The sequence below is a fragment of the Rutilus rutilus genome (genome assembly GCF_951802725.1).
Source record: "Rutilus rutilus genome assembly, chromosome: 7".
In the NCBI taxonomy this organism is placed as follows: Eukaryota; Metazoa; Chordata; class Actinopteri; order Cypriniformes; family Leuciscidae; genus Rutilus; species Rutilus rutilus.
Window position 1 is genome coordinate 16485118 of NC_140221.1, and position 16971 is coordinate 16502088.

Here is a 16971-nt window from a genome sequence, read left to right on the forward strand (position 1 = left end):
ATGCCCCGTAAAAATAAAATATTAAATAATAGCACACTGGTGTCAAAGACTTTTGCAGTTTACTTTCATTATTGTACACATGGTATATATTCATTGTATACTGTATATATAATGCTATGTGTAAATAAATATAATATTATATATATATATGAAAGTGTCTAGCTGGTTTTATTTGATGTTGATGATGATGATGATGATGATGAAGTCATTTGTAATCACACATCACACTCACTACAAGAATAAATAGCAATGCATACAAAAAGATCATGCTTCACACACAAAACAAAAAATAACAATAAAACATGAGGCCCTTCCTCTGTGTTAATGACTTTTGATTCAATTAGTAAAATAATACAGTGCTAATGAGGTCATATTGTGGGGTGAAATTCACATTTTAAGCAACAAGAAGTATTATTTCTTATCAGCGCCACAATTACAGGGAGCTTGGTAACATCTGAAAGAGCCAGAATGCCATCAAATACAGTCGTCGCAGAGCAATAAGATTCCTCGCAATATCAATACAGATTCAACTGCGGAAATGTCATCAGATTGTGATATAGTCTACATTGCTGTAACAATCGTTTGATGGTAAAAGATACCTTTGCAAATGTGTGAGTGTGTTCTCAAAAGAATTCCAGGCAACACGCAAGTACACTTAATGGTAAATATGGGGAGAGTGGTTACAAAGCTTCTTGTAAGACATTTTCTGCTTGTTTTTTCTTCAGATGCAAAATCACATACAGTGATATTTGCCAGGCTTCAGACAGTCTCTTATGAGTAATAATGGAGATGTGCCAAAGCATGCCGAGGTTCTTGCACAGATGGTACTACGATGTTTGTCTGAGAGGGCAAATCTCTGGAAACACAGTCAGTTTTCAATCGGTTCATGTTGAGATGCTCTATACTAAAACAGTATACTGGATACTTAGTCATACACACTTGCAAATCCAACTCAAATGTACCAGAAGCTTTATGAGAGTGAATACAGTTCTGTTAAGACACATTCTGTTCTTGAGTGAAAAAAAAAAAAAACACACTAAGTGAAAAAGTAGCACACATGAATTAAACATTTAGTTGATAAAAAAAAACTTTTTTTCCCCAAGTATAAATGTTTAAAAGAAAATGCTACTAATATGGGCATATATAATTTGCAATATTATTTCATTTACAGATGCTTAAGACAAAAAGGAAGGTTTTCTGTGCATAAAAATAAGGAATGGATTCATTTACAACAACAAAAAATATTGCACATCAATAATAAAAATAAAAAAACTGAAAAAAATCCCAGTAAAACACAATGGTTAATTTTTAGTACACTTTCCCCTGACTGTAATATATGTGTATGTTTATTTAAAGAGGTTGTTCAAAACGTGTCCCATTCAAACAACTATTATCAAATCTCCAAAATGCACCTCCATATATTTCCAAAACACTTTCCTTTCTTTTCTTTTTTTTTCAAAATATGGCATCATCATTCTGTAAGGCATTTCATCCACAATTTCTATGTGCTCTACTCTATACTTACTCCTAAGTATACTAAACATTCCCATGAAGCAAAAAGCTCGTCGTCATTTTGATAGGAACTGTGTTTAAAAAAACCTTTTCACAGGACTCAATGGTTTGGTCCATTTCTAAGCAAACAGGATGCAGATTTGAATTTAAGCAAGTAAAATGGTAAGTTAAAGAAATGTGGATTTCGTGTTTCGGTATCAATTACCTATAAATATGATCAAAGATGCAACATATGAGCTATTTTTAGAAACATTAAATAATATTAACAATGTTTGAAATGTATACGTAATACATTATATCAGGTAAATTAACTTTCATTTTATGGACTGTAATTGAAAAACACTTCATTTCCCAGAATGCTCTAGTCAAAAGATATAACTTTTTTTTTAAATGTTGTCAAATAAACAATTTTAAACAAAATTAAAATTTTGGTGGCTCTATTAATTGAAAATGTAATCAGTTATTTTAATTATTAAATAAAAAGACATAATTAGGTCAATTTATGTCTTTGAAATTGCAATTCAGTACATGTATTTTCCTGTCGTTCCAATTCAAATTCAAATTCAACATCCTGTAAGTTGTGAGCAAGTCAATTCAAACTCCATTTCATGAATTAAAGTTACAGTTTGCTATTTTCACCATATTCCTCAGACTAACAGCTGCCCTTCAAAATTAAAGTTGAATCTAAAACGCTTGATGACTGCCAAGCTCGAATAAATAACAGCAAAAAAGAATGGTAAGGCAAACTCCTTTTCGTCCACCTAACGCTCACCTCACACAGGAGTCGGTATCTGGTTTCAATAGGACACCATTTCCTGTGATGGGGGCTCTTTAAATATTTCTCACACTCTCTCTCTGCTTCGGTCCAGTGCACACAGAGAGGAACAACACAGCACAGCAATCTCACACACAGCAACAGAAAAGAACAGATGAAGAGCTCAGGGGAGGCAGTGAAGTCATGGAGAGCCATGTTGAGCAGAGCTTCAGTGGATTCAATCACACAGTCACCAGTCCACAGGCCTGACACTTTCACATCAAGATTAAGGTTATATCTGGTGACAACGGGGAAGGAGGCTTGAGAAAGCGTTGTAGCTTTAGATGTAAACTGGTTGCTCCTGGGCTGTTAACAAGCGGTACATGGCAGCCGGCATAGTCTTCATGTGAATCTGTTCAGAGTGGGGCGAAACGTGAGAGTCAGGTTCAAGTGACCGCAAAAACCATTTAGACATTCAAGCCAAATGTAAAAATATATATAAGTGTGAACTAGTTGTGGGCGATATGAACAAAAACATATTAAACAATATGAGAAAATGTATTTCACAATAATAATAATTATAATTTATATATTTATATATTTATATATATATATATATATATATATATATATATATATATATTACAGTATAGTAATTTTTGCTATTTTAAACAGTAAACTTTAAGTTTTCCATGTATTTTTGCAAGTATTTGAAAGATTTCCAAGCACACTTTCAATAGTGCAATAGGGCTGCACAATATTGGAAAAAAACCTGACATTGCGATATGAAAACACTTTCACTGGATGAATAGCTCTATTTGGAAAGAATTAATAATTCTAGAATGATTGGGGTGATTTTGTAGGTGAGTGAATCTGCATAGATTACAAGCATAGATAAATACAATAGAACAAAGATACAAATGAAATACACAGTGCTTTATTTTTTTCAGGCAAGTCCAACAGTATTCAGGTACAGAAATTGTATAATCAAATGTAAAATAACAGCATAGTCTTTGCAGTATAAATTAAATATAATTAATCTTTAGCTACAAAAGTGATTTTGTCTTTGTATTTTCTTGTTTGATTAATATTGATGACAGGTTTTTTAGGCTGCTGTCACTTTAAGACCGAATGCAGTGCACGGATCCAATATAATGATACGTATATGTTTTCTTTCTTAATTGTTTACATTCATGTAGGCCATAATAATAATTTTTTTTAAAGTGGAAAATACTTTCTGTTGAGCTTAACTTGTACTGAACCTTGAACATTCCTTTAAGGGGCTTTTTATGTATTCTGGACGTTCATTTACACCACAACTGCCGTTTGGGGGCCCGAAAACGCAAACTTTTGAAAATGGGATTCAAAGTGCAAGTTTCTGAAAACCAAATATGTGAATTTGTGAAAATGGTGACGTCATGCGCATGAGTATTACGTGTTCAGTCTATAGGCGCGTAGTGTTTCTTTACAAAGTGACATCGCCAACTACTGGCCTGGCATGAAAAATACATCGATTTTGGTCATTTTCACGGATCCGTGTGAACGGGGATCGTTTTGACCACGTTTGTCGTCTGTATGTGAAAAACGCAAAAGAAAAACGTTTCAATTTTTAGTACGTTGTTGTCGTAGGAGCGCATTTTGACCCTTTCTGGTTGTCAAACATTAGTGGATCATGATCATAGTTATCATGATGAACAACACCTGTGGTTACTCTGATGGGACAACTGTGTGAACTTGAGTGAATTGACTTAATACAAAAATGACACTGGCACTGGTTGATTAACAGTCACTGCAAAAATAACTTCTGAGAAAAGTGTCCAAAACCCTTTTTAGGCCAATGTTGATAGGCTGTGATCTACGTGAAACAGAGCTAAACCAGGTGCCAAGTTTCCGTAGTTTCATGATCATAATTTAAATAAATAGGGTCATTACCTCATTGGAGAATTAGTGATGTGAAAAATATTATGTTGTTAGGCAGGTGCGGAGCTCGATCGTGCTCCCCAAACTTACCTCACCAACTGCATTAGACAGAATATGTACAATCTTCTCATGAGGGGTGGCCACAACACTCTGGCTATTGATTTCAATGATCCGGTGGCCGACACGGACCCCACCGCGCTCTGCTATCCCTCCTCTCATGAGACTGCAAATCTGGAGGATGCAAAATACATTAAAGTTATACTTCAGATCAGATTGTAGTAGCATTGAGATACTATCATATATATATATATATTTTTTTTTTTTTTGGTAATCTTTTGAATACATTTAGATTTTTGTATTTTCCATTTTTCATTTTAATTTTAGTTGAAGTTTTAGTAAGCACGTTATTGTGTTTATGCTTTTTTTTTATTATTATGTTTATTTATTTGATTTTTAATTGTTTTAGATAATCAGATTCAACTAAATTAAAATGAGAAATGTTACTTTGGCAACTAGCGGAAATAAAGTTTATTTTATTTTAGTTAACATGTTTTTTTATGGTTTTAGTTAACTATAATAACCCTGATTCAGACTCTTTAAAAGTCAAGTCACTATTGAAAAAACATTTGGTAGACTTTAGTTTAGGGTCCAATTCTCACTATTAATTAGTTTCTTATTAGCATGCATATTACTAGGATTTTGGCTGTTTATTAGTACTTACTGTATATAAAGCACTTATTAATGCCGTATTCTGCATAACCATATTCTACATCACTAAATCCTACCCAGTACCTAAACTTAACAACTAAGTACTAACTATTAATAAGCAGTTATTAGGAGTTTATTGAGGCAAAAGTCATAGTTAATTCTTAGTTAATAGTGAGAGCTGGACCCAAAACTAAACTGTGACCAAAAATTACCGTAGCACTGATTACAAACTACTACAACATTAAAGTATTAATAACACTAAAGGTCAATAACAATATTTTCATCTTAAGGCTGATAAATGGCTGATGTTAAAATTCTTTACTCTTTTTTTTCTACATAAATTAAAAATAAAACACTAAATACACTATAATATACAGTATGAAAAATGAATATTAATTTCAGATCTGTTACATATACATTTGTATATTACATATAATGCACATACAGATATACAATATCAGTTTATACCAATAGACACAAAAAAAAAATCTCTATTTTTTTTTTTTTAAATCCAAGATACATACAATGCCATTTTGCACACTAAATCCCAGCTGATATCTCAGGTCTGGTCTTCTGATGAGGACAGTGGTCACAGGTGGGCATCTCACAATGTTAAGCTTTATTCTGGATTGGTTCTTCAATCCCTAGAAGAACAATATATTTGACAATACATTGAATGTAGAAGTATTGGCTAAATTTTTTTCAATTTTAAGCTTTATTCTGGATTGGTTCTTCAATCCCTAGAAGAACAATATATTTGACACAATACATTGAATGTAGAAGTATTGGCTAAAAAAATTTCAATTTTAAATTTAATTAGAATTAAATCTTTGAAATTCACAATATTTTTGCACATGAAGTGTACTTAAAGTCCACTTGTACCTTGATAATACTCTGGCAGGTGGAGAGGGGTAATCCCACCAGGCTGGTGCCATTGATGGACATAATCTGGTCCCCAATGTTCAGCCTGCCGGACTTCTCTGCCGGGCCGCCGTGCATCATGTTTGCTATAATAACTGTGGGAAGGATGGAGCCCCAGCCCGACTCTACAATCACCAGCCCAAGAATCTCTCCCTTCTGCTTCTCTATGTAAACCTGTAGTGCACAGACACATACCCACCACTTTTATCACTGCTAAAACACGATTTAGTCAACATTACTGATAATTCTGATATTATCCAGGCAAATTCTCAAAATTTCACAGTAATCTTCTGTTTTCACAAGGCATGTGCTGTCCACTTACATCTTTGCAGTTCTCAGACTTGGAAAAGTGAATGAGGTCATCGTTGTACATGTCTTGTGTGTTAAGGAGGTCGCTATACTCTTTCTGGCTCAGATCCTCTGGGTTGATGCCATTGGCACGCAGGAACTCTTGGTATGCCACACTGAAAGCCTGGCCGATGGATTGAGCTATGAGCTGAGCCTGAGCACAAATAGAAATCAGGTAAAATGAACAACTAATATTATATTAAATAACTAAAATATTACATTGCACAAATGCAATTTGATTTATCTAACCATTTTTAAAGGACAGCAGTTTAAAAAAAGATGACAGTTAAACACATGGGTCAAGAGACGACAAGGGCGGCATCCCTCAGGATAGTCGCATACACGCCTTTTGCCCTCATGTCACTGTTGTACACTGTGCTGAGACATACGCTGTGACATATACGGGCTCTTTAAATTCAAATAGCCTCTGCAGCCGAACAGAGAAAAGGTCACTTCCCATCTACTGATTCAACCCACGCAGCAAGATGCCCAGGAACACCATCTGGATTAATGCTATTAGAGGTCACTACCACAATGGCCAGTGACTGCAATACTGAACATGCTGGGGGGAAAATGTGAGGAGACTGAGAAAAATTGGGCAAATATGGATGACTAAATGTGGAAAAAGTGCAAAGGGTGAATATGGAAGGGAGTTGCTGTTGTGTGTTGTGGTTGAACCCCCCTTAAATGTGGTAAAACCGCTGTAATAAACAGCCTAGAGTGGCTTATTGCTTTCATCAACCACAACACCAGCAGTATTATAAAAATGAAGTGTGTAAATCCATTTTATAATATATCGTTTTATAATGCTAAAGCAATAAAATGAAACTGTCGCCCTGACAGCCTCCTTTAGCCGACGGTTGATAAGGTCACACTGACACATAGCTGGGAGGAAGAACTCACATCTTCAGATTCAAACACGTGACAGATCATCTTGTATTGCCGCTTCTCGTCCTGGGCAGGGTCAGAGGCTTCCATGTTCTCCTGAGAGTCAGAGCGAGCCATTCTCCTTCTGGCCATCAACACCACGATGTTCCCAATATCAGCGATGTAAGAGATGGTCCTTAAAGGGTGGTCCATCATGGTCTCCTGTGAATCAGGAGAAGATTGTAATGGTAAGATTAAGCTTAATCTATTTCTACACACACACACACACACAATATATCTATCTATATCTATATCTATATCTATATATTTTTTTTTTCTCAATCAATATTGTTATTCTATAAAACATTGAAGATAAAAATACTGGAAAAGAACAATTGGCAATAGCAAAAGTCCATTTAGGTTGTATTCAGATTTGTTTTTTTAAATAAGTTTATTTTTCAAACCCCATTTGCAAATCTTTCTTCTTGTTTAAGCTTAAATCAAACCAAAATTTAGACAGGTTTCAGCTAGTATACATTTTTTAGTACACTACAATTCAAAAGATTGGTGTTAGGTAAAAAATATTTTATGTTTTTGAAAGAAGACTCTTATGCTCACGAACCTACATTTATGTGACCAAAATACAGTAAAACAGTAATTGACAGAAGGAAGAATTGAGGATCTCAAAGCAGCATTAATTTTATTTAACAAAACAACACAGAATACAAAATTGCAAACTGAATGTACGATCAGGTATATGAAACAGCTTTATAAGCACTGAAAGACAACGACCGACAAGGAATAGAAACAAACTAGCAACAGAAATAAAAAGGAACAGGAACTAAGACAAAGGAAAACAAGAACATATAAGTCCATGAAACTGAAACTGAAACTCAGGGCCGAGGCAGATTCTTAAGCCCGGAAGACCAAGGTGAAGCTGGGAATCTGAGGACCAAGTAAGAGCTGGGAGCTGGAAAGCCCAAGGTGAGGCCAGGGAACCGGGTGGAACCAGCAGAGAAAGAGAGAAATCAGCAATTAAGAATGAGCCAGGAAGCTGGACGGAGCCAGCGATGAAGAAGGAGCCAGGAGGTCGGCAGAGCCAGAGTAGATAAAGGAGCTGAGAAGCAGGGCACGACCAGCAGAGGAAGTGGATCGAGGAAACTGGGTGGAACAGGCATGGGCAGGGAGCTGGATGAAACCAATGGAGCAGGGAGGCATACTAGGGTGGGCAGTAGGGGGAGAAATGGTTCTGGTGACCACAAGTCCATCAAAACTCCCACAGGGATGGACATGGCATCTGGCTTTAGCTCCTGACCAGCCTTGGCGACTAGCTCGGGCTCCGGGAAGACATTGGAGGATCCTCTCCACCAATGGAGGGTTCATGGTTGGCGTGGGCTCTGGCTTTGTGTTTGTGGAGGGTGCAAGCTCTGGCTTTGGGTTTGTGGCGGGATTTAACTCAGGCTCTGGGTGTCAAGTGTTCTCCTCGACCTCCCCCACAGTTAGGGGGGAACCAACCAGCAACAATGCAAACTCTATCTATTGCTGCAGCGAGCAGCTGGAGTTCCCCATTGGAAGAGACTGAAGGAGATTGTCGTCTAGCCCACTCCAAAAAACACATCTTGAGTGTGTTCTTGTCCCAGGGTCAGTCATTCGGTCATGCTCAGACATAAGGAAGAGTTGAGGCCGGATCTCAAAGCAGCATTAACTTTACTTAATAATATAACAAAGAATTCAAATCGCAAAGTGAATGTAGGCGCAGGAAATCTCATCAGCTTTTCAAGCACGTAAAGACAATAACCAACAGGTAACAGAATGAAATAAGGGATATATATACACACAGGGATAACAAGCTAAATTAACATGATGCAGATAATGATCATGGGTAACCATAGAAACAACCTAGCAATTGGAATAAAGGAAACAGGAACTAAGACAAAGTATAAATTAAAATGACGCCAAACTTTTAAATGGTAGTGTGTATTTTTTTTTTTTGAAAGATCAAGAAAAATTCAGTTTCTTATGATGAGACAAATAGGTATTCTGTACTTATACTAACTCATTGTGATGTCTGCTCTAGTATTTTGTTCACTTTTGGTAAAAAAGTGTGGAAACCAAAGTCATGTAGGTGATGAAGTACCTGTGAGTCTGCATTGAGCACTTTGATTCTCTGAGTGGAGATGAAGAGATCTACCTCCGTCATGGGCTGAGCTTCACCTTCTGGAGCCTGAAGATGGAGAAAATCACACAATATCAGTCACTGAGAGAGACATTAACAGAGCGAAAGAGAGAGAGAGAGCTGACAAGGCCCAGAGATGCCATGAAGGAGCGTACAAACATCTTCCAACATTTGCCATCTTTAAGGCCAGATATTCAAATTATTTTAAACTCTCTCCTTCATTGTGTAACTCTGATAACCTGTGCTTTTTGTTAAGCCAGCTAGTATTGCAAGTTGGCATGGGGTTAGTTTGGTTAGTTTTGTTTTTCATTTCAAGAAATTCAGTAAGTTAAGAGAAAGAGAGGGATACAGAGTTTTCAACCAAGTGCTGGACAGCTGAATAAAAAAGACCAAGAGAAGTGCAAAACATGCGGTGCCAGATATACACCTTCAAAAACAGTCACAAACACAGCACAGTACCTCAGAAAGAAAAATATCAGGTACGAAGAAGAAGAAAGTAAAGATCACTTGCATTTTCTGTATCCAGCAAACTAGACATTCCCGGCCTTAACTTATTCCACGGCTTCCCCATGTAACATCTGGTGATAAAACTGAGGTAATGTTTGGTGTGGAATGAACAATGGCTAACAGACTGTGCGGACGGACACAGGTACATGACTCATTGCTGGATTCAGAAAAAAATGGCAGAGTGACAGAAATTATGAAAACACTGAAGTGCTGAAACCAGGCAAAAGAAGAAGACGAAGAACAAAAATAAAAACAAAACACCAAACCGATGACCAATTACTGCACCTTCTTCCTGTTTTTGGCTAATTTCTGGGCCGTCTGCTTAGCATGGAACAAACAGAGACAGGAACAGTGTTAGATAAAGCAGAGCTCAGCAAGACCAATCACATTTGAGGTATCTCTCTGCTCAGTAAGCTGCATCTGAAAAGTGACTGCATTTTTATCAGCTGTAGAACGGATTCAGATGACACCAAGCCAAGATTATTAGACACCACCCTGCAACAATATGTTGCCTTTGGCTTCTTTTCATGGCAATTTGCACCGTCATCCACCAGGTGGCCCATTTGTTCTTTTAATAAAATGTCTACTGATGGTGTTATATTACAGAACATCCTGTTCATAAAACATCAACTACACAAAGCAGGGATGAACTCTGCTGAAAATTAGATTAAGAGCAAGTTCAAACCTGCCAGCAGGCTGTGATAATGGATCGAACTGGCCATCTAAGGAAGATCTACATCATGGCAGCTGAGGCAGGGTGTATTGATTCAGATGTCTCTCCAAATGCATGCAATTTACACTTGTTTTATGTACCGCATTGAATCTGTCAATCTGCTAAACCCCCCATATTAACGATCCTCAAGGATGTCGCTCATTTTGAGCTCATGGTTGTGCATGGGAGAAGGTACGGTGTCTCACACATGCAGGTGAGGTGTGACCCAATAAAACAAAGAACTCATAACCTATGATCTTTTTTCAGTTGTTTTTAACAATGATCTCATTCCAAGAATAAAATATGGTGGTAAAGGCCCGTTCACACCAAGAATGATAACTATCACACCAGTGGCCGATATCATTCTGTTTATTCTAAGCGCGTGCTTGTCTGTCACTTTAAATGCTCCAACAGGATGGATTCTGATTGGCTATCAATGTTTTTATCGTTTATCAGCTGGACTAAATCGCTCTGAAAGTGATTCCACGATATTGTTTCTCTGTGCCGTTATCATTATAGCTGTGGTGTGAACTCTGCTATTCTTTAATATTGAGAAAGATTTTTAGAACTATATCTATATCATTATCTATATAGGTATCATCCTTGGTATCCTTAACTGTATAATCCATAAGCATTTACATATTTACATATTGTCTTTTGAGGGTCAAGCGCATAAAGCCGAAGATTTGACATCTATTTGGCCCACATTAAACTTTTTCAATTCTAAGGAGGAGCTCCATTACAAGAGAAGGGGAAACTTTTTTTTTAAGGTGATGTGAAATGTGACTCTTGGTCTTTTAAGCAAAACTGTTAAATCAGATAATCTACAAAAGGACAGCATATTGACTTATTCTGTAAATACTAAATAAGTGTCAAGTTTCCCTGACAATATTTGACCGAAACTCATTTGAGGAACCCTTCAACCTTAACTGCTAAGAAGACCTGGGGCCGTATTCACAAAGAATTTTAAGGCTAAAAGTAGCTCCTAACTGGCGAATTTAGGAGCAACTCCTAAAAATAATGGGTGTGTCTCTCGTAACTTTAGGACTCCTAATTTTTTTGACTAAGAGTAATTCACAAAGCATTTTAGCCCTAAAAGTAGCACCTAAGCCTGGGACAGCTTAAAAGAAGTCGAGAGGACTCCTAACTCACTAAGACCTATTCACAAACCGCTTTTTGTGGCATTTCACGTTGCGATGTTTTGAAATGCGTACGTGGCGGCTACAGGAGCTTCCAATCGCGAGGGAACAATTTTGCATTGTAGGCATAACTAGGGATGCAATAACGCCACCAACAACAACCAAAACTAGGCTACTCATTCATTGCATGTAAACTAATTGTAACGTTTGATTGTGAATAAAATTAAAATGTTCTTCTCTTTGCAAACGTAGGCAGAGGCATATAGTGACAGATTAATTCAATAATGTTGCAAAGATATTGCATCAATCCATATGTTTCATTAGGCTACTAGGCTATTTGTTTTTCCTTACTCTTTATTCATTTAGGCTATTTATTCAGTTATTCATCATCTTCCGTCCTTCGCAATACTTGTGTAGCGCACGCATTCTCAGACCTGTCACCTGTCAATCATCATCGTAGGGGAGGGGTTTGGAATCATTCCCGCGTTACAATCATCAGCCAATCAAGGTGGTCACTTCAGTCAAGCTCGTGCATGAGTAATGATGTCATCCATAGCAACGAAGACTCACTCTTAGTTTAGGAGTTGTCATTTTTCTTTACTAAGAGTAGGTCTGAAAGGCGTTGTGAATAACTTTTAAGAGAAAACTCCTAGCTAAAATCTTTTAGTGTGATTTAGGAGTACTCCTAGTGGTAAGATAAAATGCTTTGTGAATACGGCCCCAGATCAGGTAATAGGGATGCATGATATCTATCAGTTATTTATTTATTTATTTATTTCAATCAATTTAGATATAAAGATGATATTGGATATTTAATTGTGCTGCTCATTTAAAAAAAAATAAAATAATAAATAAATAATAATAATTACTATCATCAAACACAATTTAATAACACTGTTAAATGTATTTTTTGGGGAAATCTCAAAATTAATATCCATTTTCATTGGGGTGCATAATTTTACTTGTAGCATTTAATATGATTGATTTAGTTTTAAGTGTATCCAGCATTGGATGTTGGTGTGCTGGTGTTATCATTGTGCTGCTTAATATATTCCCTAAAGCTTTCACTATAACTACTTTCACAGCTAACAGGGAATGTTCTCAGAACTTTCTGGCAAGGTTCTCTCAAAGTTATGAACAAACATTATTCCACTAATGTTAATAGAATGTTTGTTCAGAGTTATCTGGCCTTTGCTAATATTCTCAAAACGTTAGCACAAAACATTATTTTATACATCGTTCATGGAATGTTTTTTCTCTGAAACATTTCAGTTGGATGTTCATTTAACATTTTTTAAAAGTTACTACTTGTTTCAGAATGTTTATAGAACATTTGAAAGGAACGTTCCCAAAATGTTTGCAACAGATAAATATATATATATAGATCAAATGGAATGTTCTCTTAATGTTTGTATAACCAACTTTAACTTAACACGAATGATAGAAAAATGTTATTTAGAACATATTTTTGTTTGTAGGGTTGGCCAATTTGGTGAAAAGGTAAATGCTGGTCCATCAGCTAGACCAGCACCAATCCAAGGCTAACCAGACATGAATTTCATGCTGATTTAAGTTTATAAGCTGATAAAACAGAAGAATCTGATGTCCACACAGTTACCTATCAATGACTTAATAATTATAATCATTAGCAATCATCTATTCTGATATCGTGGCCTGCAATACCACACAGCAATCTGTAATTGAACATTTTAACACAAAATGTACATACAAAGGGACATGCTGAAAGAACACTAAATGGCACAGGTGTTGGGCTCACTGCATTTTTTAAGGTGGAGGTAAAAAATGCTGAGTAATGCAGCTGACAGGGCGAATGGCTGATTTATGCTGCAGGAGGATGAACAGGAGGGAGGTGGTAAATGTCTCTGATCCTTCGGAACAAGAATCATAGGATAGGTCCCTGCATTTGACTATGGAATCATTACCGCAAGAGGACCACACACACACACACACTCTTAGTTGTATGATCATCTCTCTTCTTCTGCAGTGAACTGACATTTCAATTCGAACAACAAAATATGACTTTCTGTCTGCAAAACGCAACTTCATCATGTTGTATCCGAGGAATAAAATGCTTGCGCAATAAATACACTATCTGTACACGACAAGTCAGAGCACAGCTCTGCATTCCTTATGAATTTCCATTATTTTGTCCTAAAACTGTCACTTTTGCTTTCTTGGAACATTTATGCTGATCCTGAAGCAAGTATTGCTTAGGAAATTTCTTGAGATAGATTCATAGAAGCTCGGGTTTACATCTTTACAGCGGGGTAAAGACAGAACCCTTTCACCTCACCTTAATGCGACTCACAGCCTCCTGAGCCTGCATCATGCGCACATTTTTGGAGGGTGTCTTGTCTGAGAGCAGCTGGGTGGATCCCAGGTAGTTAGCAGCAAAGATAATACCATCAATGAGGTCCTCTGGGTCACATGGGCCTGGTACTAACAGAGAGGAGAGGAACATTTCAGATCATCTTCAAAGCATGCTTATTTGGCAGCTGTGGACCTGAAAATTTTAACAATTAGGAAATTACAGACAATCTTACCTTCCACATATGTCGGGAATGAAGCAAGACTTCTCCTTGCCTGCACATAAAACAACAAAGACACAAATGGCTCAATACAACATACTTTAAGCTGTTATTTTATTGCACAATATAATATAATAAAATATATTACATTATATAATAGAAAATAATACAGAATACCATGATAATATAACATATAAATAATAATATAATATATGGTAAAATAATATAATATAATATTCAATAATAGTATTTTGTATTATATAATTGTAAGCAATACAGATGGATGGATAATGCACAGTGATATATTATGTTATATTATACATATCTATATTATACAGTGAATTTCTCTGAGATCATAGATGCCACTTCTTGGGCTTTTTGGGATAATATTTGAAGGTTTGGTGATTTTTAGAAATGTTTTGTTTTTGGGTAACACTTTACAATAAGGTTTATTTGTTAACATTACTTAACTACATTAGTTAACATGGACTAATAATGAACAGCACTTATTAATCTTAGTTAATGTTATTTTCAACATTTACTAATACATTATTAAAATACAAAAAAGTTTTATTTATTAACATTAGTTAGAACCAACAAGAACAAACATGAATAGTTGTATTTTTATTAACTAATGTTAACCAAGATTTATAAATACAGTAACAAATGTATTGCTCATTGTTAATGTTAGTTAATACAGTACATTAATGTTAACAAATGAGAACTTATTGTAAAGTGATACCGCAAGAATACATTATATATAGGCAAAGCAGAAATACAGCTTTAAACTTGAATCTGCTCCAATTAATCTATTATAACGGTCTCTTGAATAATTTATAATAACTTATAAATCACACACAGTCAGGGCCCTAATGCTGTGGCCAGTAATATGCGTCTAATTAAGTTCCTAGAGCACCTTCTCAACATTATTACCAAGAATAATAAAAAAGAAATCTTCAATTTTCTTCAATTTTCAGCACAGTTTCAGAGGTCTATTCATAGCCTCCTACCTCTTTACTGGCTGGAGATGGAGACTCAAAGCTGTCGCTCCCCTCGTGTGGCGGCAGGGGACGGCTGGAAGACTCCGCCCCCTGTGGGGACGTGGAGCCTGAGCCTGGAGACTGGACAAAACAGACACATTCATTAATATTGCATGCTTTACAGTCTATCATTCTGGACAACTGACTAATAGAAAAAGTACATTTACTCATGTATTGAGACTTTCTGTGACATTTAGAGTGCATTATGTTAATACAAGTCTTCACAGTTTTTGAATAAATGAAATAAATGAATAAAAGAAATTGGTATAATTTAAATAGCAAAGCAATGAGGTAGATTCAAACCAAAGAGACTGATAACATAAAAAGACTAATGTGACACAATTGAAAACTGCCAGTGTGTGTACGATGTACTGTTAAATGACTATTGTTGGCAGTAGGGTTCAGTTCAGACACCAGGTAAATAATTCCCAAAGAGAAGAAACTTAAAACAGTATTGCTATCTCAAAACTACACCTCATTCCTCTGAAGAGGTCATATCTGAGTCCAAAATGTGAAATACTAGAGAACAAATGACTCATACCCTGAATAACCAGAGCACATTAAAATGAAATATTTAAAAGATATTCCTTTGTCATAACAAATACTGCAGTCAAGTCCCACAATGTATCTCCATTACAATAATATAATCAGACGTGTAGAATGGAAATGAACACTGTAAAAAAAATGTTGCTGCCTTAAATTTAAGCACAATCAACTTGGATGTTTAAGTCATTACAACTTAAATTACATTCAACTGACTTAAAAAATGGTTGAATCTTGTACAACAAAAAAAATTGAGTTAAATGAGTTAAAGCAACGTAAAAACATTACGCTGATACTAAAACATTCAAAGATAAATCCAAACCACATTTTACGTAAAGCTCCTCACCTCATCGCCATGGTGACGATCTACCTGATACGTCCAGAAATTTTCCATATCAATAAGCGCTTACAAGAGCTGCAGTGAAAAATGTTCTTCCTCAAGATACACTCAAATCAAGTGCAACAGCAGATGTTGCTCTTTGGACCAGAGTACAAGAGAGAAGAACATAAGAGCCTCTTCCTCTCTCATCAAACTCACGTTGATAACCCCACTTACAACAGAGGAGAACACGGCTCCAGTTACAGCCCGACCTGGGAAAACTGTTCCTGGAACAGCTTCGCTCAAGAGCGACATGGATCAGAGACCACCACACTATGCCACATCAGTGCTATTCTGCCGGAAAAAATAATTTCTGCTAAATTCCCTGACATGTTTACTGGTGGAATAAGCAGCACTAATGAAGTTAGCAGATACTAGAAGTCCCTATTAGTTATGGACTCATTTTTGACTTTTCACACACACTGAAATATAAAATGACCTATACGCTGAGTTTGAATAAAAATAAAAATAATGAAAATAAATAATACATTTTAAAGCATGTTAAGCATTAATGGAGGGCAGGGGAAGACGGCAGTTTTTCTTCTCTGGTGTTATATGAGCCTTGCTGAATTATTTACAGGCCGTCTCTTTCTGTGTCTCTTTGACTGCACTAAATAAATCATATTGTGAAGGGGAAAAATAACAGGCTTCTGATGAAATGTCAAATTCTGAAAACGGCACCGAATAGGAGTGGGCAGGACACCACCAAGTGTTCAGCGCAACTTTAATGGGATTTAATTGTGGGATATGTGGAAGATGCATGACTGAATGATATTCACTGAACGACCGTTGTTTACAGTTGAGATAATACAAAATGAATATGAAATGTTTAGGATGGTTCACTATTTCTAGGGAATTAATCAAATGTAAGAATTTTCAAAATAGATATGCACTTT

The 16971-nt window shown here is 36.1% G+C and overlaps 1 protein-coding gene across 4 annotated transcripts in view; it reads right to left on the reverse strand.

The window, feature by feature from the left end:
• Positions 1-176: 176 nt before the first annotated feature.
• The window catches only part of apba1a (amyloid beta (A4) precursor protein-binding, family A, member 1a), a 58766-nt gene continuing 41971 nt past the window's right edge, over positions 177-16971 (reverse strand). For 2 of the 4 annotated variants that reach the window (XM_084415211.1, XM_084415212.1), the window contains exons 4-14: positions 15124-15234; positions 14129-14168; positions 13879-14024; positions 9999-10034; positions 9168-9254; positions 7067-7252; positions 6138-6317; positions 5777-5989; positions 5419-5538; positions 4277-4417; positions 177-2678 (exon numbers count right to left, since the gene is read on the reverse strand). In XM_084415211.1, coding sequence (XP_084271337.1) covers positions 2607-2678; positions 4277-4417; positions 5419-5538; positions 5777-5989; positions 6138-6317; positions 7067-7252; positions 9168-9254; positions 9999-10034; positions 13879-14024; positions 14129-14168; positions 15124-15234 — 1332 coding nt within the window. In that variant the 3' untranslated portion in view covers positions 177-2606. The remainder of the gene's footprint in view (positions 2679-4276; positions 4418-5418; positions 5539-5776; positions 5990-6137; positions 6318-7066; positions 7253-9167; positions 9255-9998; positions 10035-13878; positions 14025-14128; positions 14169-15123; positions 15235-16971) is intronic. The other 2 variants (XM_084415213.1, XM_084415214.1) reach the window with 2 other exon arrangements.